Source organism: Dama dama, chromosome 29 (genome assembly GCF_033118175.1).
Source record: "Dama dama isolate Ldn47 chromosome 29, ASM3311817v1, whole genome shotgun sequence".
Classification (NCBI taxonomy): domain Eukaryota; kingdom Metazoa; phylum Chordata; class Mammalia; order Artiodactyla; family Cervidae; genus Dama; species Dama dama.
In genome coordinates this window covers 11,459,943-11,485,461 of record NC_083709.1, presented here as the reverse complement: position 1 = coordinate 11,485,461, position 25,519 = coordinate 11,459,943, and the positions used below count along the sequence as shown (strand labels likewise).

General features: G+C 46.5%; 1 protein-coding gene across 1 annotated transcript; it reads left to right on the top strand.

Moving 5' to 3' along the window:
* The first annotated feature begins 606 nt into the window (after positions 1-606).
* LOC133048600 (histone PARylation factor 1) lies at positions 607-24,419 on the top strand. Its single transcript, XM_061132348.1, has 8 exons — positions 607-734; positions 10,703-10,862; positions 12,589-12,778; positions 14,069-14,167; positions 19,636-19,786; positions 21,696-21,783; positions 23,095-23,267; positions 24,179-24,419. Exons 1-8 carry the CDS (start codon positions 687-689, stop codon positions 24,308-24,310), a joined length of 1,041 nt encoding a protein of 346 aa, XP_060988331.1. The 5' UTR covers positions 607-686; the 3' UTR covers positions 24,311-24,419.
* Positions 24,420-25,519: the final 1,100 nt, after the last annotated feature.

Genomic DNA, 25,519 nt, shown 5'->3' with positions numbered 1-25,519 from the left:
TCAATCACTCTCTTAAAGAGTATATGGAATTCTTGATCCCATTTCCATTGTCTTTTATTAATCTATGTTTCATTAACAATCTATCCCTTAAATAGTAAACCCAGTGACTTTTAGCTCTAAGAGATTCATTTCATAACTACTTTTGTTGCAGTTATGTTTTCTCGACCTGTACTATGATCAGCTGTACTTTTCTACTGTACTTTTGTTTCTATTGTACCGGTTTTCCTGACTTGAACTTTTCTATTGTAGCATTTTATTGGGTCTGAGAACCTTCAGAGTATGCAACCCTAACTGCTACAACTGATTTTATGTGTCGCCATATGGTTCTGGCAGTTAATGTGTGAATTCTCATTCTTTAGAATACTACAGAATGAGCCCTGTATATTTTGTTTTACATATAATTTTATAGGAATGTTTTAAACTGTAGTAATTCTTTAAGGGAAAACCAGATGCTCAGGTGGGTCAGCTTGCCGGCCGCGCACACGCAGACGGAGGGCGCCCCTGCACGGCTTGGGGAGTAGGCGGGGCCTCGGCCACGCGCGGGCTTGGAGGCGGGCTAGGGGCGGTGCCTTTTCTGGTTTGAGCGCGCGGCGGCGGGGGGAGACGATTGGCGGCCCTTGAACCGGAAGTGGTTGGCGGGCGCGCGGGCTCTCGGCGGGACCTGGTGGTGTCGCAGCCGCTGCAGGATGGTGGGCGGCGGCACGAAGCGTAGACTCCGCGGAGAGGGGCCGCAGGTACCGCGCGGGGGTCCGAGGGCGGCCGTGGGCCCGAGGATCGCGCGGCCCGTTTGCCCCGGCTGGAGGTTAGGCCGCGCGCCGGGGTCGGAGCGAAGAGCGGCGCCGCGCCTCGCCTCTCCGGGTCCCACGGGGGCGGGCTGACAGCTCAAGGCCGGGTTACAGTCTCTGGGCCCAGCCCGGGGGCGGCCACAGCCCGGGGTCCTCGGGGTCAGGTTGGCGCGGTCTGGGGGACCTCCCACGGGTGGCGGGTTGACTTGGCCCACTCCCCCTACACTACCCTCCCTGTCCCACTGGCCAGGTCGAGGGTAGGAAGTGCTCCTGCACCCGCAGGATGGCGTGTGGGGCCCTCCCGTGGAGCCGTACCCGAAGCGGGTGACTCGGGGGAGCGGTGTCGGGGCGCAGCGCCGAGCTCGGTCCGGGGCGCTCGGGGTAGGGAAGAGGGGCGCTCACTCGGAGGGGGTGTCTGCCCAGGCTTTCATGCTGTCTCACGTGCGTTAGCACTGCAAGAACAGGAAAGAGTCCGTATGGAAAGAGTAAAAGAGGGTTTCCAAAACTTCCTTCAGCCGCACTGTCAGCTGGGATGCAGGTGATGGGGGCGGGGGGCGGGTGAGCCGGTGCCGGAGGGCCAAGTTCTGGGCGGCCTTTGCCCTGTCCCGCTTTCTAGGAATACAAGGGTAAATAAAGGATAGGGGCAGCCCTGAGGGGGACAGGTACTACACAGTCCTGAACTCTAGTTACTGAGAATTTGGGGATCCTGAACTAGCATGTGAGCTCAGGCAGCGCTGAAACGCTCTTTCCTCCCTTTAAAGGGGCAGTGAACTGCTCTGAGTGTTAGTGTTAGGAAAAAGCGTCAGAAATGAAGAGTCCACAGAGGCTATGGTTAACCTAATATAGGTAGCAGTTATGTATTCTGTGTTAGCACTGTTCTGTGTGTGTTTACAAATAATTTATTCCTTGTCACAGCCTTACGATATAGATACTACATAGGCCTTTTTTGTAGCTGAGAAAATAGGGCACAGAGGTTAGATAACTCGCCCGAGGTGACAGAGCTGGAAAGGGCAAGAGTCAAGAATCTCCCTGGGCAGCCTCACCAGTATGCAAAACTGCCTTTCATCAAGGTACATTTAAAGGCTCCTCTTTCTAACATTTTAGGTTTGCACCTGTCTTTGAAAGTCTGGAGGGAGGGTAGGTTAGGGCTTGACGAGTTCCTGCTGGTGCCTGTTTGCCGTCGGAGAGGCAGCATACAGTGGTTGAGCACACCCCCGCCCCCAACCCTGGAGCTGGCCCACCTGGGGTTCCACTGGGAGACCCAGGCCAAGTCACTTAACCTCAGTTTCCTCCTCTGTAGAGTGCGGCTAATAGGTACTTCTAAGGATTGGATGAATTACATCTGTAGGCGTTTAGAACAGTGGCAGGCACCTTAGTAACTGCATAACAAGTACTTATCACTAACAGTTCCTAATATCATCTTTATTGCTGTTAGTTAGTATCACCATTGGGGCTTCCCAGGTGACGCAACCAGCCTGCCAATGCAGGAGACTTAAGAGATGCTCCTGGGTCAGGAAGATTCCCTGGAGGAGGAAATGGCAACCCTCTCTAGTGTTCTTGTCTGGAGAATCCCAAGGACAGAGGAGCCTGGCAGGCTACAGTCCATAGGGACACAACCGAAGTGACTTAGCATGCACGATAACACCATCAATTTTTTTTTATCCCATTTGAACAGCCACATTTGAACCTGTGACACATTGTAGTCTTTGGCATAATCCAAAGGCCCACTTTGACCTCATTTGTTTAGTTATAGAACAGACACCTGGGAAGCCATTGCCCAGCCCAGGCCCTGAAAGGAGGACCATGGCTCTTCATCTTCACAGTCCTCACCTGTCCTTTCTGCCCAGCTCCTTCCTGTCGCCCCTATTCAGTGCAGCTACAATCCTCAACTGTCTGTTTTTCCCTTGTCTTCTTATTTTGGCTTTATCACCCATGAGTGTATTATGCCTGTCTGAACAATATGTTTTGAACTTCATAAAATGGCTGTCATGCTGTATATAATGTTTGGGGATTTTTTCTTCATTTAATGTTGTTAACATTGATCCATATTGTGTGCGGCTGTTTCCTTTTCACTAAGTGTAATACTCCTTTTTGAGCCCTCTGAACCCACAATCACAGAAAGCTAACCAATCTGATCACATGGATCACAGCCTTCTCTAACTCAATGAAACTAGGCCATGCCGTGTAGGGCCACCCAAAATGGAAGGGTCATGGTGCAGAGTTCTGACAAAATGTGGTCCACTGGAGAAGGGAATGGCAAACCACTTCAGTATTCTTGCTTTGAGAACCCCATGAACTGTATGAAAAGGCAAAAAGATAGGACACTGAAAGATGAACTCCCCAGGTTGGTAGGTGCCCAATAAGCTACTGGACATCAGCGGAGAAATAACTCCAGAAAGAATGAAGAGACAGAGTCAAAGCAAAAACAACACCCAGTTGTGGATGTGACTGGTGATGGAAGCAAGATCCGATGCTGTAAAGAGCAATATTGCATAGGAACCTGGAATGTTAGGTCCACGAAGCAAGGCAAATTGGAAGTGGTCAAACAGGTGATGCCAAGAGTGAACATCGACATTTTAGGAATCAGTGAACTGAAATGGACTGGAATGGGTGAATTTAACTCAGATGACCATTATATCTACTACTGTGGGCAAGAATCCCTTAGAAGAAATGGAGTGACCATCATAATCAAGAGTCCACAATGCAGTACTTGGATGCAATCTCAATAATAACAGAATGTTCTCTGTTCATTTACAAGGCAAACCATTCAGTATCACAGTAATCCAAATCTGTGCCCCAACTAGTAATGCTGAAGAAGTTGAAGTTGAATGGTTCTATGAAGACCTACAAGACCTTCTAGAACTAACATCCAAAAAAGATGTCCTTTTCCTTTTCATTATAGGGGACTGGAGTGCAAAAGTAGGAAGTCAAGAAACACCTGGAGTAACAGGAAAATTTGGCCTTGGAGTACAGAATGAAGCAGGGCAAAGGCTGATAGAGTTTTGCCAAGAGAACGCACTGGTCATAGTAAACACCCTCTTTCAAAAACACAAGAGAAGACTCTACACATGGACATCACCAGATGGTCAACACCGAAATCAGATGATTATATTCTTTGAAGCCAAAGGTGGAGAAGCTCTATACAGTCAGCAAAAGTAAGACCTGGAGCTGACTGTGGCTCAGATCATGAACTCCTTATTGCCAAATTCAGACTTAAATAGAAGAAAGTAGGGAAAACCACTAGACCATTCAGGTATGACCTAAATCAGACCCCTTATGATTATACAGTGGAAGTGAGATTCAAGGATTTAGATCTGATAGACAGTGTGCCTGAAGAACTATGGATGGAGGTTCATGACATTGTACAGGAGGCAGAGATCAAGACCATCCCCAAGCAAAATAAATGCAAAAAGGCAAAATGGTTGTCTGAGGAGGCCTTACAAATAGCTGTGAAAAGAAGAGAAGTGAATGGCAAAGAACAAAAGGAAAGTTATACCCATTTGAATGCAGAGTTCCAAAGAGTAGCAAGGAGAGATAAGAAAGCCTTCCTCAGTGATCAATGCAAAGAAATAGAGGAAAACAATAGAATGAGAAAGACTAGAGATCTCTTCAAGAAAATCAGAGATACCAAGGGAACATTTCATGCAAAGATGGGCACAATAAAGGACAGAAATGGTATGGACCTAACAGAAGCAGAAGATATTAAGCAGAGGTGGCAAGAATACACAGAAAAAATGTACAAAAAAGATCTTCACAATCAAGATAATCAGGATGGTGTGATCACTCACCTAGAACTAGACATCCTAGAATGCAAAGTCAAGTGGGCCTTAGGCAGCATCACTATGAACAAAGCTAGTGGAGGTGATGGAATTCCAGTTGAGCTCTTTCAAATCTTAAAAGATGATGCTGTGAAAGTACTGCAAATTTGGAAAACTCAGCAATGGCTACAGTACTGGAAAAGGTTGGTCTTCATTCAAGTCTCAAAGAAAAGCAGTGCCAAAGAATGCTCAAACTACCACACAGTTGCACTCATTTCACATGCTAGTAAAGTATGCTCAAAATTCTCCAAGCCAGGCTTTAACAGTACATGAACTATGAACTTCCAGATGTGGAAGCTGGATTTAGAAAAGGCAGAGGAACCAGAGATCTAATTGCCAACATCTGTTTGATGATCAAAAAAGCAAGAGAATTCCAGAAAAACATCTACTTCTGTTTTATTGACTATGCCAAAGCCTTTGACTGTGTGAGTCACAATAAACTGTGGAAAATTCTAAAAGAGATGGGAATACCAGACCACCTGACCTGCCTCTTGAGAAACCTGTATGCAGGTCAAGAAGCACAGTTAGAACTGGACATGGAACAACAGACTGGTTCCAAAGAGGGAAAGGAGTACGATAAGACTATATACTGTCACCCTGCTTATTTAACTTATATGCAGAGTACATCATGAGAAATGCTGGGTTGGATGATGAAGCACAAGCTGGAATCAAGATGGCCGGGAGAAATACCAATAACCTCAGATATGCAGATGACACTACCCTTATGGCAGAAAGCGAAGAAGAACTAAAGAGCCTCTTGATGAAAATGAAAGAGGAGAGTGAAAAAGTTGGCTTAAAGTTCAACATTCAGAAAACTAAGATCATGGCATCTGGTCCCATCACTTCATGGCAAATAGATGGGGAAACAGTGAGAGACTTTATTTTTGGGGCTCCAAAATCACTGCAGATGGTGACTGCAGCCATGAAATTGAAAGACTTGCTCTTTAGAAGAAAAGTTATGACCAACCTAGACAGCATATTAAAAAGCAGAGACATTACTTTGCCAACAAAGTTCTGTCTAGTGAAAGCTATGGTTTTTCCAGTAGTCATGTATGGATGTGAGAGTTGGACTATAAAGAAAGCTAAGTGCCAAAGAATTGATACTTTTGAACTGTGGTGTTGGAAAAGACTCTTGAGAGTCCCTTGGACAGCAAGGAGATCCAACCAGTCCATCCTAAAGGAAATCAGTCCTGAGTATTCACTGGAAGGACTGATACTGAAGCTGAAACTCCAGTACTTTAGCCCTGATGAGAAGAACTGACTCATTTGAAAAGACCCTGATGCTGGGAAAGATTGAAGACAGGAGAAGAAGGGATGATAGAGGATGAGATGGTTGGATGGCATCACCGACTCAATGGACACGAGTTTGAGTAAACTCTAGGAGTTGGTGATGGACAGGGAGGCTTGGCGTGCCGCAGTCCATGTGGTCACAAAGAGTTGGACACGACTGAGCGACTGAACTGAAAACTCCATTGTTTGAAAATCCTATAACCATTCTCCTGTCAATAGGGATTTTCAGTTGTCCTGTTTTCCCCTCGTAAAACAGTACCACCAGATACCTTTCTATGTGTATCATTTGGTTCATAAATGCACTTTGCAGACTTTCAATGATACCTAAAGTTACAAGGTCAACTTGAGCCTGAAGGAAGAATGTAAATGTGAGAAACACCAGATTAGGATTTCTCAGTCTTGGTTCTGTGGACATTTGGTCTAGTTAAGCATCTATTAAAGGGCCTGTCCTGTGTTGTAGGATGCTTAGCAGTGTCCTGGCCTCCACCCACGAGAGTAGCAGTAGCACACGCTCCCTCCCAAATTTGTACAACGAACAAGGTCTCCAGACACTGCTGAGCGTGTCCCCATGGAGGCAGGATGGCTCAGGTGGAACAACCCAGATGTAGATGGAAAGGAAGGACAGGAAGGAAAGTTACTAGGAGGAACAGTACCTACCACTCCTCAGAGACTGAAGATGGGTAACCTTCCACCAGGAATTTTATCTCTGCGGAAATGGGCCAGGTATCTAATAGGCATTGGAAAGCCTAGCCTACTTACAGAATGCACCTGTATTGCAGAGATGCTGGAGGGAGTTTTATAACCAATCTGGCATTAAAGGACCTTTTCTGAAATAATTGTTTTAACTGTTTTAACCTCTCATATCCAATTATATCTGACAATTTCCTTCTGGTATGATTACTTAGTCTGTTTAAACAAGAGGCATGATGGCATCCTGTTTACCCAAACAAGGCAAAACCTGCTGTTTTTCTTTCTTTTTTTATTTCATTTTTTGTTTTGTGTTGGGCTATAGCTGATTAACAGTGTTGTCATAGTTTCAGGTGTTCAGTGGTGGGACTCAGCCTCACATACACATGTACCCATTCTCCCTGCAAACTCCCCTCCCATCCAGGCTCTCATGTAAGGTTCAGCAGAGTTCCATGTGCTCTACAGGAGGTGCCTGTTGGTTATCCGTTTTAAATATAGTAGTGTGTTCATGTCCATCCCAAACTCTTACTGTCCCTTCCCCCGCTTCCTACCCCACCCCCAACCATAACTTCATTCTCTCAAGTCTGTAAGTCTGTTTCTGTTTTGTAAATAAGTTCATTTGTATCATTTCTTTTTAGATTCCACATATAAGGGATGTCAAAGGATATTTCTCCTCTGTCTGAGTTCAGTCAGTGTGACAATCTCTGGATCTATTTATGTTGCCATAAATGACAATATTTTATTCTTTTTAATGGTTGAGTAATACTCCATTATATATACACACCACATCTTTATCCCTTCCTCTGTTGATGGACTTTCAGGTTGCCTCCATGTCTTGGCTGTTGTAAACAGTGCCTCAGTGAACACTGAGGTACATGGATCCTTTCAGATCTTGTTTTACTCTGCATATATGCCCAAGAGTGGGATTGCTGCATCATACGGTAGTTCTATTTTAGTTTTTTCAAGGAATCTTCGTACCGTCCTCCATGGTGGCTGTACCAGTTTATATTTCCACCAACAGTGTAGGAGGGTTCCCTTCTCTCCACACTCTCCAGCATTTATTGTTCATGGATTTTTTGAAGATAGCCAATTTGACTGGTGTGAGATGATACTCATTGTAGTCTTAATTTGCATTTCTCTATTTAGCAAAGTTGAATATGTTTTCATGTGCCTCTTGCCCATCTGTGTGTCTTCTTTGGAGGAGTGTCCATTTTTTGACTGGGTTGTTTGTTTTGATGTTGTTAAACCTCATGAAGTGTTTGTAAATTTTGAAGACTAATCCCTTATAGGTTATATTACATGCAAGTATTTTCCCCAGTCAGTGGGTTGTCTTTTCATTTTTTAAATTGTGTTCTTTGCCATGTAAAAGCTTTTGAGTTTAAGTAGGTCCCATTTGTTTATTTTTGTTTTTGTTTCCATTATTCTGGGAGACAAATCAAAAAAGATATGCCACATATATGTTAATAGTGCCTGGTCTCACATTTAGGTCTATAATCTATGTGGGTTTATTTTTGTGTTTGATGTCAAAGAATGATCTAATTTCATTTTCTTATAAGTAGCTGTCCAGTTTTACCAGCAGCATTTGCTAAAGAGGGTGTCTTTCCAACATTGTGTAGCATTGTCCCCTTTGTTGTAGGTTAATTGGCCATAGTTGCATGGGTTTATTTCTGGGTTTTCTATCCTGTCCCATTGATCTGTATTTCTGTTTTTGTGACAGAGCCATACTGTTTTGATGACTGTAGCTTTGTAGTATAGTCCGAAGTCAGGGAGTCTGATTCCTCCAACTTTGTTTCTCTTTTTCAAGACTGCTTCAGCTATTTGGGGTCATTTGTGTCTCCATGGAAATTTTAAGATTGTTTGTTCTAGTTCTGTGAGAAATTGGTAATTTGATAGGGATTGCATTGAATCTGTACATTGCTTTGAGTAATACAGTCATTTCAACAGTATTGATTCTTCTAATCCACAATCATGGTATATCTCTCCATCTGTTTGTATCTTCTTCAGTTTATTTTGTTGGTGTCTTAACAGTTTCCACAGTATGGGTCTTTTGCCTCCTTGGGTAGGTTTGTTACTAGGTATTTTATTCTTTTTGATACAATGGTAAGTGGAATTGTGTTTTTAATTTCTCTTTCTGATCTTCTGTTGCTAGTGTATAGAAGTGCAACAGACTCCTGTGTGTTAATTTGCATCCTGCGACGTCAGCGGGCATGTTTACGAGTGCTGGTAGTCTTCTGGCAGCAGCTTTAGGGTCTTCTGTGTGTATGGTCATGTCGGCTGCAGACAGTGACTGTTTAACTTCTTTTCCAATGTGGATTCCTGTTCTTTCTTTCTCTTGTCTGATTGCCGTAGCTAGTACTTCCAAAACTGTATTGAATAAAAGTGGCAAGAGTGGATATCCTTGTAGGCATTCTTGTCTTGTTCCTGATCTTAAATGAATGCTTTCAGCTGTTCATCACTGAGTATGATGTTGGCTGTAGGTTTGTCATATATACGGTCTTTATTATGTTGAGGTGTGTTCCCTCTGTGCTCACTTTCTATAGAGTCTTTATTGTAAACAGCTGAATTTTGTCAGGAGTTTTTTTCTGCATCTGTTGAAATGATCATGTTTTATTCTTCAATTTTTTAATATGGTGCATAACACTGATTTGCAAATACTGAAAAATCCTTGCTACCCTGGGATTAATCCCACTTGCTCATGGTGTATCATCCTTTTAATGTATTGTTGGGTTTGGTTTGCTAGTATTTTGTTGAAGCTTTTTGCGTCTGTATTCATCAGTGATAGTCGCCTGTAACTGTCTTTTTTTGTGTGGTGTCTGTCTGGTTTTGGTCCAGGGTGATGGTGCCTTCATCGAGAGTGTTTGGAAGTGTTCGTTTCTCTACAGTATATGGCGACATAAACTTGGTGAACCTGATCTTGGCACTTCAGAAGTGCAGGGGAACGTCTCTGGAAGGGGCTGCAGTCTCTCACAGTGACAGTTGAATGGACTGTTAGTAAATGATGAATTGTGTCTCTTTAAAACTCACACTGGGATTTCGCAAGTAGCACAGCAGTAAAGAATCCATCTGCAATGCAGAAGATGCAGGTCTGATCCCTGGATTGGGAAGATCATTTTGAGTAGGAAATGGCAACCGACTCCAGTATTCTTGCCTGGGAATTGTTGTGGACAGAGGAGCCTGGTGGGCTACAGTCCATGGGGTCCCAAAGAGTCGGACGTGACTTAGCACAGCGTACACACCTGTGAAGGCATCTGGTCCTGGACTTTGGTGTGTTGGGAGTTTCTTAATGAACATAGTTTGCAGAGTTGGTGATTGACCTCTTCACATTTTCTGTTTCCTCCTGGCGCAGTTTTGCGAGGCTGCATCTTCCTAAGACTTCGTCCATTTCTTCTAGGTCATCCGTTTTATTGCTGTATCGTTGCTCCTAGTAGTCTCTCATGATCTTGGTGTTTCTGTGGTGTCCATTGTAACTTCTTTTTCATTTCTCATTGTATTGGTTTGAGTCCTTTCCCTTTTTTCCTTGATGAGTCTGGCTAAAGGTTTATCAGTTTTGTTTATCTTTTCAAAGAACCAGCTTTTGGTTTTGTTGATCTTTGGTGGTGTTTCCTTTTGTCTCTGTTTCCTTTATTTCTGCTCTGATCTTTATGATTTCTTCCCTTATACTAATTTTAGGTTTTGTTCTTCTTTCTCTAGTTGCTTTAGGTGTAAGATTAAGTTATTTGAGATTTTTCTTGTTTCTTGAGGTAAGATTCTATTGCCATAAACTTCCCTCTTAAAACTGCTTTTGCTGCATCCCATAAAACCCTGCCCTTTTATTATTCCTCATTTCCTGCTCTTTACCTTTTCTTTTATACATTTTGGTTTTTTGCTTTCTATGTTTCTATTATCTTAGATGTGTTTAGATATTTGTTGTGTGTACCCCTCCTGACACCAATATATTATAAACTGTTCTTTTTTTCTTTGCCTGAAAGAATCCCCAGATTTTACTCAAACACCACATATAGAGTTTTAAAGAAAATGCATGTATCTCTTAGAGTTGGGTGAATAAGATGAGCGATTTCGTTAAATAGTCCACATTGCTGAAATTACTTTCAGAGAAACTGAGTTTTGTCTGCTGATTTTCAGTGTGAAAAACCGGCCGATGTGAAGAAGAGTAAGTCCTGTGAAGCTGACGTGCCCAGTGACCTTCGAAAAGAGGTGGAAAGCCATTACAGGCTTCCCCTGCCTGAAGATTTCTACCACTTCTGGAGGTTCTGTGAAGGACTTGACCCTGAACAGCCAGCTGGTGAGTGCTCCAGAACCTTTCTCCTGCTGCTGCCAGTGGAAAAGGCAGTAGGAAGCTGGACTCAGGGTGTAAACAGTTCACAGAAAAGGAGCTTCCCCAAAGAGGTGTGAAGTCAGAGAAGCAGAAGGTAATGGTGCCACTGTGACCTGTTAGCCTAGCAGAGGTGCATCACCCCACAGTGTGCTCTGGTGAGCAGCTGGGGGAGACGGGCGCACACTCTGACCATGAGCGCGACCTGGCAGCTGCTTCTAGGAGCCTGTGTACGGACGCAGTGACCCCAAGCCTGTGTTAACAAGAGGTAGAAAACGGCATATGTGCTCATAGTCACATCTGTTCAGTGGACTGTATGTATAGTTTCAGAGGAATCCGGCAGATTTGTAGGCTGTAATAAAGCATCGTGCCTGGAATATTTTAAGTGAAAAAAGAGACCGTGTGTAGCTTCTGCTGCATTAGTGTTGGGTCAGGAACATACACAGCCACGCATACAGATACACACCACACACAGACAGACAGACACAACACGCACACACAGACAGAAGCACACATCCCTGTGTCCTTTCTCTGTGGGCATACTGTCCCGAGAAGCTACACCAAAAATGGGGAATGTTGCAGCAGTTACTTTTCCTTGTCACCATTTGTACTGGTGGAGTGTCTTCGTGCGGTGCAGGGAAGCACTCCCTAGACTGTAGACAGGAATGTGTACTGGGAGAGAGCTGGGCTTGGGCTGTGTTACCCACACACTGCGACCGTGCCGCAGCAACCTGTCTGCAGATATTCACAGATGTGCACACGCGTGTTAGCAGAGGTGGTCGCTGAAGCAGTGTTTAGAATGAAAAGGTAACAAACAGTAAATGCCTATCAGTAGAGTAGACATTTTCTTTAAAGAAACATTTAACAGCCTGAGAAACTACTCAGGATTTAAGTGAGAACAGGATGAAGAACAAAAAGCAGAGTACGAACAGCAGGATCTCCCTTTATAGCTCTATCTCATATCTGTTCATGGAGGGGATATTATTTTTTCCCCTCCAAGTCGACTGTTTCCATGCCCTTCTCACTGTCGGCCCTTCCAGGAGTTCTCGCTCCGTGGCATCCTGGGCTCCGGTCTTGCCTGCACACCTCCCTGCCCCTGCGGGAAGCAGAGGGGCCTGTCTGTCGTAAGCGTGCACACCTGGCGACTCTGATCAGTGACTGGAGAAGGACGTGGGTTCAGCCTGGGTTAGGGTGAGCCAGGCGGAGCGCCCAGGAGGCCAGGAATCGAGACTGATCAGCAGTTGAGGTGGGGGAGGGAGGAAGTACTTTAATTAAACACATTTGTAGTTAAATTACTTGTCCTCACGGGCTAGCCCTCTTGCCTCTCCCTTGGTCTGGCTGCGCTAAGATATTTGAGGCAACAGCTGCATTCCATAGTAATGAGACCAGCTAAACGTCTGCAGCTCTAATAGGCTCCCAGGAACACAGAACTGTCCTGTTTGGGCCAAAGTCAGAATCAGCTGGAGTGTTTGAAATGTCCTCAGTGGTAAAGCTACAAGGAAATCGTAAATGTAAGGGCCACGTCTTCACTGCTCTGATTTCTTTTCCATAGTGTTTACAGCGGACATCTTCACATGACTGAAGACTTCTTTCTTTTACTTTAGAAGCTGTTTTTAAAGACAGTTGCTTAGGAATATTGTTCTGAATGAAAAGCACTATTTTCTGCTTCCTTTAAGTAAACTTGTTTAATTTATAGATTCACTGTCTGCAAGCCTTGGACTTCGATTAGTGGGTCCTTATGATATCCTTGCCGGAAAACATAAAATAAAGAAAAAATCAGCAGGTTTGAATTTTAACCTTCACTGGAGATTTTACTATGATCCTCCTGAGTTCCAGACCATTATTATTGGAGACAGTAAAACTCAGTTCCACATGGGGTATTTCAGGTAAGGGTCATTTCTTCTAAAATACAGCTTTGTCATTGTTCAGTCACTAAGTCGTATCTGGGTCTTTGTGACCTCGTGCACTGTATCCTGCCAGGCTCCTCTGTGCATGGGGTTCTCCAGGCAAGAACACTGGAGTGGGTTGCCATGCCCTCCCCCAGGGGGTCTTCCCAACCCAGGGTTGAATTTGAGTCACCAGCACTTGCAGGCAGATTCTTTAGCACTAAGCCACAAGGGGATCCCTTACTTCTAGAATACATCGACTGTCCCTTTTATGAGTGCAAGCATTCACTGGCCTCCCCAAGGTGAAGGGCATGTACCCTCTGTTGGTGGGCCGTCTGCCGTTCTAACCTGCTGACCTACCCTGGAATGGATGAACTTGTTAAGGCCCAACCTCATCAGTTTTTCTGCTGTGCTTATAAACTTTTTTCTTTTGGGCTCAGAAGAGCTCTTTTTGCCCAGGAAAGGTAATTCGGAGCAGCTGCTGTGACTTAAGTTAGCCATGTGCTTCCGGGGGCCATGGTACTAAGAATGCACTTTGGAGCAGACTGGTCCTCTTGTTTATCATCTGGGTGGCCCTGTACCAGTGCCCAGTGCCTGTGACTTTCCGTGACTCGGTTTTATTCCACACGCCTAACAAGAATATCTGGGGGGTAAACGGATACATGCAAGATGCTCAGAAGTAGAGCTGGTGGGGGCGGGGATCCCTTGTCCACTTGAGAGGTGCTGTTATTGACGGCGGGGTGAGGGGGACAGAACGTGGAGGGAATGTAGGGGTACCATGGGCACACGGGGCTGGGAGCCAGGCCCTGGTCCGCTGGCCTCCCGCTGCCTGCCCAGGACCTTAGCTGAGTCACCTGGTCTCCCTGGGTCGTTTCCTCAGTCACACAGTAAAGGGATTTGGTTGTCTGTATGCTTCCAGCCCTTTCACCACAAATATTCTGTGACCCCCCGTCTCATTTCTTTTTGCTTCTCCACCTTCTTTCTTTTTCATAGACTATAAAACTGGGGCGGGATGATTGTATGTAATTTCACCTCCTTTTGACAAGCTTTATTCCGCCTTTCTTTGTGTTTAGCTGTAAAAGTAACTAGGTCTTAAGAATCTTAATTTTAGGTTCTGTTATATAAATGAGATTTGTCGTGGATATTCCTAAGAAGCCTAGAACTTAAACCTAGCAAATTCATTAGCAATTTTAAAAGACATGCAGATACAAATTCTTATTTTCAGACCTAAAATCCTCCCTTCTGATAAGTTATGAGCAGCTAAATTTTTACTTCATTTCATTTAAACAGGGATTCTCCTGATGAACTTCCTGTATTTGTCGGTACAAATGAAGCAAAGAAAAATTGTATAATTGTTCAAAGTGGAGATAATGTGTTTGCTGCAGTCAAGTAAGAAAATATTTCACTACCTCTCCTATTGATAATATTTGTTTACAATTTTTATACCGTATCAGTCTGTCTCTGATGGGAATTGAGATTTAAAAAAATTTTTAGAGCATTTTCATGAATGTTGCAGACTTTCCTTGCATACACACTTTATCTTTTCACCAAACAATAGACTGTTTTCTGACTCCTTATTTAATGAAAATGTTACTTAAACTTGACCTTATTTGTCCCATGGAAAAGTCACAGGATTTTCAGGCATCTGACTTTAAACACAGTCATGGCAAGCTCCATCTGAGAAGCTGTATTATGTGGAGTGTAACTCGCATAGGAGGCTGAGCGTCGTGAGGCAGGCAGCCGCACAGCCTGGGGGCAGGGTGGGAGTGAGGGGCCGTGGTGGGGTGTTGCTGACCCAGCTCGCTGGTGGGTGGTCTCTGCCCCGCAGGGAAGAGCTGGGGAGTGGGGCTCTGGGACCACATTGTCTGGCAGGATCTGGGCCAGTGAGAGGGAGCCCCTTGCCTGCCGTCCTTTGACACTGGGGACAGGGGACGGGACAGTTATGTGCCTCTGCAAGCCAGTGGGGCTGGATCTGGTCTCCACGCTCTGCTATCAGGGCCTTGTCTTCAGTGGGGCCGGGCGGCGTGAGCTGAGGCACAGGGTGGGCATGGGAGGGGCACCTTGCTCTGTCCTGGGCAGCTGCAGGCCCCGTCCACAGCAGCTGTGCAGTGGACAGTGTGATAGAGTGAAGAAGGCATCTGACTCGCCTTAAATACAAGTAGATCATGTTTGTGTGACATCTCTTAATCACCTGCTTTTAAACAGACTGACTCCCTGTGCTGCTGTGGCCCAGGTTTGCAGGAGACAGAACTCAGCCTCAGTCTGCCAGCGCATCTACAGGGCCTCTGTGTGTACAGACCACTGCATCCGAGGGGCGGAGTGCCCCGAAAGGCTCCTCTCTCTCCTGGCAGCTCTGATGTTTATGGAAGATGTGGCTTGCTCTTTATATTTTATGTGGTTCTTCACACCCTTCAGATTTATTGTTGTGCTTAAACTGTGCCATCTTGGTTGCAAATTGCAGTTGTTTATTTCCTTGTCCGTCTCCTGCACGGACGTGTGAGTTCTTGAGAGGCTCTTTGCTGTGCATGACGCCTGCTCTGAGTCAGGTATTCATTCCACAGACTCTGACAGCAAAACCACCAAGTTTCCTTTCGTCTTACTCGTCTCATTAAAAAGAAAGTTCAGTTGTTATCTAAAATAATACAAGATTGTTCTGGCATTTTTTAGCCTATCGGAGAACACAGAAGAAAGAAAACAAAAATCCATAAGGTGATAAATTTATAATTTAGGGGAAGACCAGCAAGGATTTGAACAGCTAATGTTATTCAAAAAATGTTTTGTACTTCGGTAATTTTTATCAAACATAAATATGTTTGATGAAGTATTATAATACTTTTATAGATTATAATACTTTTCATGTATTATAGATTATAATACTTTGTGTATATTTAGTGTAATTTTTTGAAACTTTATTGAAATCCATTAATGAAAATAATTTCTATATGAGCCTGGGTAAGGTGTTTTCAGGCAGACCATTTGTTTAAAACAAATTATTTATGCCCAGTGAAACTAGCTTTCTTTGTGTAAGATTTAATAGTAACCCAAGAAAATGCAAGTTCGGCTAACAAAGGGGAGTGAAAATTAAAGGATGGTGTTTATGGTGTGAGAAATCTTTCTGCTGTGTTAATTGGCAAAATGTTTATGGAGAGCAGTTGGAGTACGGTGGTTTATGTATTTTTTTCAAAGATTTCTTCACAGATAATGAAGGTTGCCAGGTACTGTGCTGCACCTTAAACTAGCAAGTCCATTCCTAGCTCCTTATCTGAAGAAGTTTTGGGTTCGTACACAGATATCTGTGTGTATTTCAGGTTATTTATAAAAAAGAAGAGTTGAGGGAAAATGCACATTTCCCTCAGTAGAGAAAATTAGGTAAGTAAGTAGAGACTATCCATGCAGTGTAGCACCAGGATATTGATCTGTCAGTTTCGGGAGGTGTTGGTACACCATGTGAGGAGGTCCTGTAACAGAATGGTGTGGAAAGGTTCCCGTTTTACATCTGGAACGCATGCGGAAGTCTGGATGGACTGGAGGTTTTAAAATATGTATCCATACAACAAAATGAGAAGTTATTTTCTTTATTCTCTTCTTTCTTTTCCCTAAAATAATTGTAGTGGTAGTCTGGACCTCACATACCTCCTGAGAGGTCTCCGAGACTATGGGGTACACAGGCCACTCTGGGCACTGCTGTTTAGTTAATGGTTTGAGGCCGGCACATGGGAGCTTCCCCTCAGCTGCTGCTCCTCAGCTCCTCCAGAGCAGGACTCGGCAACCTTTTTTACAACTTCCTGTTACAGATAAATCTGAGTGTAGCCCAGAGGTGCACTTCTGTAACTCTAATTAAATGAACATTCATCTCAGTGGACGTTTAATGGGCGCGTACTTCGATCTGGGCCCAAAGACCATTGAAAACGTTTGCTACTTTAATGTGAATACGGCCAGAGTGTCCGGTCTCGGGCCGAGTTACCCTGTTAAACGTGCTCTTCTCTCCCCTGCGCCCCGACGTCCTCTGCCACCCCGCCCCGCCGTCACAGGCCACCACTTCCACGCAGTGGCTCTGAGTAGAGTCCTTGACACTAGGAGCCCAGGAGGTGTGGACGGGCGCTCAGGTCCCGAACCATGACTGCGCGGCGGCTCTCAGGCAGTGGGGTGTGGGGCCTGCCCGCCGGCTCAGGGGCCGTGAGGGGCGCTCTGGGTGGTCGGGCGGTGTTCTCTCCCCCGAGGGGCCGGCGGCAGCGGGTGAGCGGCGGACAGTGCGTGGTCACAGCAGTGCCACGACGCGAATCAGGCCCTGCGGCTGGGCACCGTCTGCTCGATGCCCTGTGTGGCCGGGTGGGAAGCGCGGAGAAGGCACATCTGCACGCCTGGGCGTTAGGGTCTGTCTCAGCGAGAACGGCCCTGTGGGACCAAGTGCTGAGCTCAGCTGTTTTCCACTTCCACTGGAGAGAGTGGCCGGCAGACAACCGGCTATTTTGACCTAAGTGTTTGGGAGCCGTTTCTCAAGTGAACTGTAGAAAACAATTGACTGTTTGCTGACAGTTCTAAAAATTCAAGATTTCAGAAGCAAACATTAGAACTGGGGGAAGTTGTAACCAGCCTTGGGAGTGTGGCAGCTGTTCGCTTCCTGAAGACTTGGCTAATGTGATGGGTGCTGGTGTGCTGTGGTCTCCCACACTGACGGGATGGGGAAAGTCTGCTGGGATGGAGAGCTTCACTTTGGGGAAGCGCTCCATAGCCTAGGGAACTGATGTTTTCCTCACGAGCACCACAGGAGTCTCTTGAGGTCCAGGTTCCATGGAACAGCACAGGACGGTGTGGCCCTTTCTGCGGGCACATCTCAGCTCAGCACCACAGAGCAGTGTCGGAGCGCAGATTTGAAGCTGAGACAGAAGCTGAACAGGAGCAGAGACGGTCCCGTTGGGCAGCAGGGATGGGGGCCGGCGCCAAGGGCCGCCGGTAGGGGTGGGCCTGAGGGGGCAGGGGCCGTGAGGGTCGGGGCCCCAGGCCCGCCGCCGCGTGCCCGGCCCTGTGCGGCCGTGCTGGCTGACAGGCCCCCTGACTCACGGCTGCTGCGGCCAGACGCGGTTTGCTGGGGCTTTGCTGTAGTTGGGAGATGCTGATCCTGGCGGTCCTGGCTCCTGTGGCGCTCTGACCCGCGCACACTCCTTCTGTCAGCTTGGGTGCGGTGTGGTGCTCTGCCTCAGCCTCCTGATGTGCAACGTGGGGGTGAGAACAGTGCCCCAGCGGGCACCGCCCTGCGCCGCCGCTGGGCAGGAGCGGCTTCCTCCCGCGAGCCCCGCAGTGGCTGCAGGAAGGGGCCGGCGGGGCCGATCCCAGCTCGCGCCTGCGCCCTTGACTTCCTGCTCTCGTGGCAGAAGTCTTCTTCTTTAAGCAGCACTGGAGCACGGCTGGCTTGCGATGCCGTGTGAGTTTCTGCTGAGCAGCACGTGAATCAGTCAGACACACGTCCCGTTCTTTAGATTTTCCTCCCGTGTCGGCCGTCACAGGCTATCGTGTGGAGTCCCGCGTGCTGTATACAGTAGGTCCTTATTAGTTGTCTGTTTTATAGTGTCTGTGCGTCACTCCCAACCTCCCAGTTTATCCCCTGCCTGCGGTGACCATGAGTTTGTTTTCTACATCTGTCACTATTTGTTTTGTAGGTAAGTTCACTTGTGTCCTATTTTTTAGATTCCACATATAAACGGTATCACACTTCTTTTCCTCACTCCACTCACTATGATAGTCTCTGGCCGTCCATGCCGCACAGATGCCGTCGTTCCGTTCCTTTATTGCTGAGCAGTAATGGGCCCCACGTCGTCCTTATCCACTCCTCTGCTGACGGACGTCTAGGTTGCTTCCGTGTCCTGGCTGTTGTGAACTTGTGCAGTGAACACGGGGTTGCATGCACATCTTTTCAGATTATAGTTTTCTCCAGTGTATGCTCAGGAGTGCGATTGCTGCATCATACAGTAGCTCTGTTTTTAGTTTTTTGAGGACCCTCCACACTGTTCCCCATAGTGGCTGCAACCAATTTACATTCCCACCAACAGTGTAGGAGGGTTCCCTTATCTCCACACCCTCTCCTGCATTCTTAACATACAATTATTTCCATAACTGGCAATAATATACTATTTCACATACCTTTAAAATTTATGTTGTGTACTTCGCTGATGGTCTGGTAATTAAGACTGTGCTTCTACTGTTGGGGGCACGAGTCCAGTCCTCTGGGGGGGGGGAGCTAAGATCCCACATGCCTTACGTGCAACCAAAAAAATAAAATAAAAAGTAAAAATAAAATAGTTACTCAAAAAATAATTTACTTTGAATTGTGCTTTTGTATTAGCTTATAAAATAGTTTTGCTTTCCTTTACATTTTTAAAATTTCTTAACAGATTTGAAGGTAACATTTAAAAGAATTTGCTGATGTTTAAGTATGATAAAGGTCCTCTGGTTCTGCACAAGTGGAAACTCCTCTTTTGGAGCCTCCACATTCTTTTCTTCTGTTACATCAGCCTTCTGCAAGGTTGTACGTCAGGTCCTAGCATCAAGTGATGCGACATAAACTTGGCTTAACCTCACTTTTTAGATACCTTATGTCTTGGTTGCAGACATCACGGGGATAAACAGATCTTGTTTGCTGTTTCTGTGACTGGCAGGTATTTATTAATATGCTTTTCTCTTGTCTGAAGAATCTGTTAGGGACTTTGAGAGAACGCTGGTGATTATTCCGCCGTCTGTTTCTTGGGGTTTGATGTCTGTAACTTGGCTCCCCTCAACTTCCCAGGGTCTGTGTGCTTAGTACAGTAGTGTACATATGAACAACGGCTACATACTAATGAGGGCTTTTACTTCTTTTTCAGATTATTTTTGATGAAAAAACTTAAAGAAGTAACAGATAAAAAGAAAACTAGTCTCTTGAAAACCATAGATGAGAAACTCACAGAAGCAGCCAGAGAATTGGGGCTCTCCCTGGAACAGAGAACTGTGAGGATGAAGCAGAGAGACAAAAAAGTATGAGCCCCATCTGTTGGTCTCTGCTTTGCTGTTTCGGGGTGGGGGGCGGCGTCCTCTCTCCTTTCCCGCTGGCCTGCATCTTCTCTCCTCCCCTTCTGAGGAGAGCTGCCCCTGCCTCCCGAGGGGCTGGGCTGGAAGAGTCCTGCGGGTGTGGCGGGCACGGGACGGGGCCCCCTCGCGGTGGTCGCAGAACTCAGGCCAGGCCTGCCCAGTCTCTCTCTCATCTTGATGTACCAGTCGCTCATTTCATATTAGAAGAAGAGCGGCTTTGTACCTCACGTTTGCTTACATATAATAAAGAATATATATATTATATAGAATATATATATTCTATATAATAGCTAAGATTGGTTGATTTCATGCCAGGTGATTTTGGGTAGATTTGCAAAGGTCTGCCTTACAGCTTTATAGTCAGCCCTGAGGGTAGTTGGCGTGTGGGCGACCTTGGTCCTGAGCTGTGTATTGGGGCGTGTGAATTCCTCCAGGAAATGGTGTGAGAAGTCTTTTCTCCTTGCTTTATTGAGCCCACCAGCCTTCCTTTTGTGCCTGCTGTGTGAGTGGGGTTTCATAAACAGCAGATACCTCTGGGATTGGGATCCTTTGGGTTTTTCACTTGTACCTGCCTGGGTAACTTAACAGAGAAGCTGAAAGAATTCTGCTTTGGGGCAAATGAGAATTCTCTGAGTCCGTCCTGACAACCTCTGGGGAGGAGGGACATTTATTACTGGAGTCTGGACACCCAGTCTCCTCCAGCCTCTGAGCAGTGTCTCCTCCATCTGCATTCTCAGCCAAATGAAGTACTAGTCAACCCTGAATAAGCTAGTACTGGTAACTAAGTATTTTAGCATAGTTATTGAAAATCCTACTCCAGTTCCTTTTCTGATCCTGACTGAGCTGCTGGGGTGGGTGACTTTCAGGTAAGTTGTAGTCACTGAATTCCTGTCTTATCAGCTCTTTTAGTCCTTGAGATCAGCAAGTAGTTTCTAAAAATGTGCATGGGAATGAAACTCCCTGCATAGGGCATTTCCAGCTGCTCTAAGATTTCAGGTTGCTGTTTTACCTCCCCAGTTTTCACCAGGGGCCTTTTCCCACCTTAGAGTGAGGGGAGGGGAGCCTGTCTCACCCCATTGTGATGTAGCCTGGTGAACACATAAATAAAAAGAAAAGAAACGTAGAACCATGAGTTCAACCACGGTGATGATGGTTATGTTGTTTGCCTCCGTAAGTACGTAAAAGTAAAGTCGCCCAGTCGTGTCTGACTCTCTGCAACCCCATGGACTGTAGCCTAACAGGATCCTCCGTCCATGGGATTTTCCAGGCAAGAATACTGGAGTGGGTTGCCATTTCCTTCAGGGGATCTTCCTGACCCAGGGATCCAACCCCGGTCTCCCTCATTGTAGGCAGCCGCTTTACCGTCTGAGCCACCAGGCAAGTCGGAAGTTGCCTCCATAAAGGGCGCCCCAAAACTAGAAGCTGCCTGACTTAAGGGAAGTTTGCTGACACGTCTGAATGCTCCTGGTGAAATGGGGACCTGCATTTCACAGACGGGCAGGAGTTCTGGCCATATCCCCTCCTGCCGGGTGGGCCCTCTGGCTCTCTGCCCAGCAGCTGTAGACTGAACTGACACCACCCCCTGCCTCTGGCAGGGCACACAAAGATGACTTCCATATGCTGACAGTTAATAAAAGCCAGTTATTTCACTGCTTTGTAATTATTTCAAGTGCTTGACTTCTACCTGATTTTAAAGGAAAGAAATAATAGTAAACTTCTGCCCTGGGGTCCAAATTTACTGAAATAAAAGGCACAGGTTATATTTTGCAGAAGTCTTAAGGGTGGTGTATGAGCTTTATTTGCCCCCTCTGTTGTTTTCATCTATCTCCCCTGTTATTTTTGTGTTTTATTTAAGGTGGTGACAAAGACCTTTCATGGGGCAGGCTTGGTTGTCCCAGTGGATAAAAACGATGTTGGATACAGAGAGCTCCCGGAAACGGACGGTAGGGTATTATGTGGCCATGAGCACGTGTTAGTGTGTGGGGCGAGTTTCCTTGCGTTGAGTAGGTGGATACAGTTCCCCACCCACCTGTAGTGATGAAGGACTCAGGCTCTGGGGTCAGGGAGGCTTGAACTGAAGCTGGGTTTGCAGCTGTGTGGCCTTAACCAGTTGTATAACTTTATTAAACCATGTCTTCCATCCGTCACATGGTGAGAGGCGGTGACTACCATCCATAGGGGTGTCTGGGAGTAACCCAGTATGTAATGTGTTTACTATTATTGCACTGCTTGCCTAACAGCGCTCGGAACAGTGTTTTTACAAGTTGAAACAATACAAGCCTATGGTCTAGGTGACTTTTCCTACTGTTTCACAACCTCTGACGTTACGGTCAACTTACAGTATAGTAGTTACTGAAACATGTGTTTGTGGACAGTTTTCCATCTGGATGTAGATTTTTTTAGCTTCTAGAAGCCCATCCTGAGTTACTTCTTCTGTAAGTATAAGCACTCTTTGCAAATAGACTTCTCATACACAAAATCTAATTGTTGCTTTGTTGAAAAGGAGGATAAAATCTCTCCTGAGCTCTCTTCCCGTCCCCTGCCCTTCGCCTTTCCTTTTGTCCTGGGAAGACCCCTTCATCTGGCTCCCTTGGGAGGAGTGGGGTGGGGGGTGCAAACGAGGGCATCAAGATCAGAAATGGTAAAGCATTGTTTTTTCTAATTTGGATAAATGTTAAGCAGTTTTCTCTATTTTCCTCAAATTACATTTGTGCTGTGGCTCCACACCCCCTACGTTGGTAAAGGTTTAATTCCACAGTGATTTGTCTCTTGTATTTCTTTTCCTGTACTGCTTTTTAAAAGCAAGTTAGATGAAGGCAAAAAGAGCAAACTTTACTGTCTATTAGGATTTTTTTTTTTTTAATCCAACTTCTGGTGTGGATGAGCCCAGAGGTAGGCTCTGTGTATGCTCAGTCTCCATACTGTTTTTTTTCAACCCTTTAAAAATGAAAACACATTCTTATCTTGAGGACAGTTAAAAACAGGTGGGCCAGGCTTGGCCATGGTCTGTGCACCCTGGACTAGCCCAGGGAAAATCTCTGGAAGCTGGTGTGACTCCTGGTTGTAGTTAGACTCATGGAGAAACCATCACACTTTGCTGGAACGAGAAATGGTTTTAGTTAAGATTCGCACATAAAAATGGCTTAAGTAAAACAGCTGATGTGAGTTACATCACCAAGGCAGGAGGCCCCCAAGGACGGTGTCACTGGCAGGCGTGGGTGCTCACAGGTAACACCACATCCCTGCTCTCTCAGCCAGCCTCAGGAGAATCTGCAGGACAATTGTGGAGGCCCCGAGCGACACTGACAGACTCCAGGCCTTCGCCCCTGTCCAGGAGATGGTGACCTACGTGCAGTTCGCTAATGATGAGTGTGACTACGGGATGGGGCTGGAGCTGGGGCTGGACCTCTTCTGCCACGGTTCCCACGTGAGTGAGCACCCTGCCCCCCTACACACACACACCCCCCTGCTCGTCTGTATCCCCGAATCCAGCACAGGGGGTGGGGCGGGGTGGACTCAGCTGGAATTTCCAAATGAACTTTTTGAAATGATTTTAAGCAGAGTCTTAAAATATTCTTGAGTTCTAAGAACATCTCTTATTTGAGGTTCATCTCATGTTCTGGCCAAGGTGAATGACCAGGACTTTTTTGCCCTCAGGTATATATTAACATGGGGTTTCCCAGGTGGCTCAGTGGTAAAGAAACCCGCCTGCCAATGCAGGAGATGCAGGTTCGATCCCTGGGTGGGGAAGATCCCCTGGAGGAGGAAATGGCAACCCAGTCCAGTCTTCCTGCCTGGAGAATCCCATGAACAGAGGAGCCTGGTGGGCTACAGTCCTCAAAAAGAGTTGAACATGACTTTGCAGCTCAACAAATGTTACAGTGACCTATTAGCTACGTACACAGCGTCAGTGTGACACATGCACCTAATTGGGCTCCCTCTCACTTGCCATAGGGGATCTGTTCTGTGCTAGATGAAGAGTAAATGCTGTTTGGGAATATGCTTTAAAATCTTTAAAATGTAGTGGCGATGTTTTATCGTTAACACCTCCTCATTAAATAGGAGAAACCACCTACAGTTCCAGCAGGAGTTGCCTCAGATGTTTCAGGGTCAGGGAGGGAGGTGATACGGTGACTTCTGGACTGTCACCTGCCTCAAGTATGGTCTTCCCAGCAGTGGCCTTGGGAGTGTGGGCAGCTCTCCTCGAACCTGTCCTGCTTGTGGCCGCAGCCTGTCGGCCACTGTAGAGGCCCCTGCCTCCTCCCCTCAGCGGCCAAGGGCTCTGTTAAAACAAGTGCCTTAACTCTCTGGCTAATGTCACCTTCTTTGGTTTTTCAGTATTTTCATAAAGTTGCTGGCCAGCTTTTACCTCTGGCATATAATCTGCTGAAGAGGAATCTCTTTGCCGAAATTATTGAAGCTCATCTGGCGAACAGGAGCCAAGAGGATGTGGACCAGCTCGCAGCATGAGTGGGACTGCCTCTCTGGTGTGCAGGGTTGCAGAGCTTTAGTGTGAAGCATGTTCTTCTGTTTTTAAGGACTACAGAAAATAAATGGATGGCAAGTTTACTTTTCTAAAGCTCTGGGGGCCTGGTTTTCTTTCACAGGCAGTCGGGTCACCTGCGGAAGAGGGGGTTCAGCCACACTGTCCCCTCCAGCAGCAGGCTATGCCCAGTGCCTACAGATGAGCCTGGAGGAGCTGGGTCCTGAGACTAGGGCTTAACACGAGCTGCAGCCACGAGGGTGGGGCCTTGGGGCCACCCCAGACCCTCCCCAGCTTCAGGTGGGCAGCATTCCTTCCAGCACAGCTCCCAGGGCTTGGCCTGGATGTGGGCAATGTGTGCTAAACACACCAGAAGCGTTTCCCACGACAAAGTACGCAGTGGGTCTCCAGTGCAGTCCAGGGGAGCCGTGTTTCACCAAATACAGATCCTTTTTAAAACCTGACAAGACATCCCTCACCTTATGGATTCAGAGCTCACAGTCAGATGCAAAGCAGCAAGCTGTGGATGGGCCACAGCCTCGGAAGCAGAGCTTCCCCGCTGAGGTCACCGGGCTCACCCCCATCTTGTAGGACCACCTGGGCCTGCCCACAGAACCCCAAAGTCATTGTGTCACTGCCTCCTGAGTCCCGAGACCCGGCATCTTCAGGACAGCAGGTGCAGGACACACTCCTGGGGTGGCCCTGCAGTCAGACGAGCCTCTGAATGGACGCGTGCCTGGTGAACACGCGGCCCCTCGCGGGTGCCAGGGGGAGTCTCTCCAGGACGGCCGGGGGAACACTCTGGTGACACGCCCACGAGTCACAACTCCCCTGAGATGCAGCCATGTCCAGCGAGCCCCCACCCCCACAGCCGCACTGTTCTCGCGGGCAGCTGAGACGCAGCAGACAGGGCCTCAGTCCCATCCATGACCGGCCCATTCTGACAGAGGGCCCAGGCTCGGAGGACAGATGCAGTCCCTTCCCTGAACATGACCTACAGGTCCCGGGTGCATCTGAACGCCAAGCGCCTTGTGTTAAACATTACTTGTTACAGAGTGTATTAAAACAATCTAACCTTTGAAGCAGCACTTGAGCTCTTTCCACAGATTTGTGTACCTTCAAAGGTCCTTGTTAATATTGCAGAAGTATTTAGAAATAGTTAACACGTTTACCTTAATGTCAAGTGTACCTTCCGT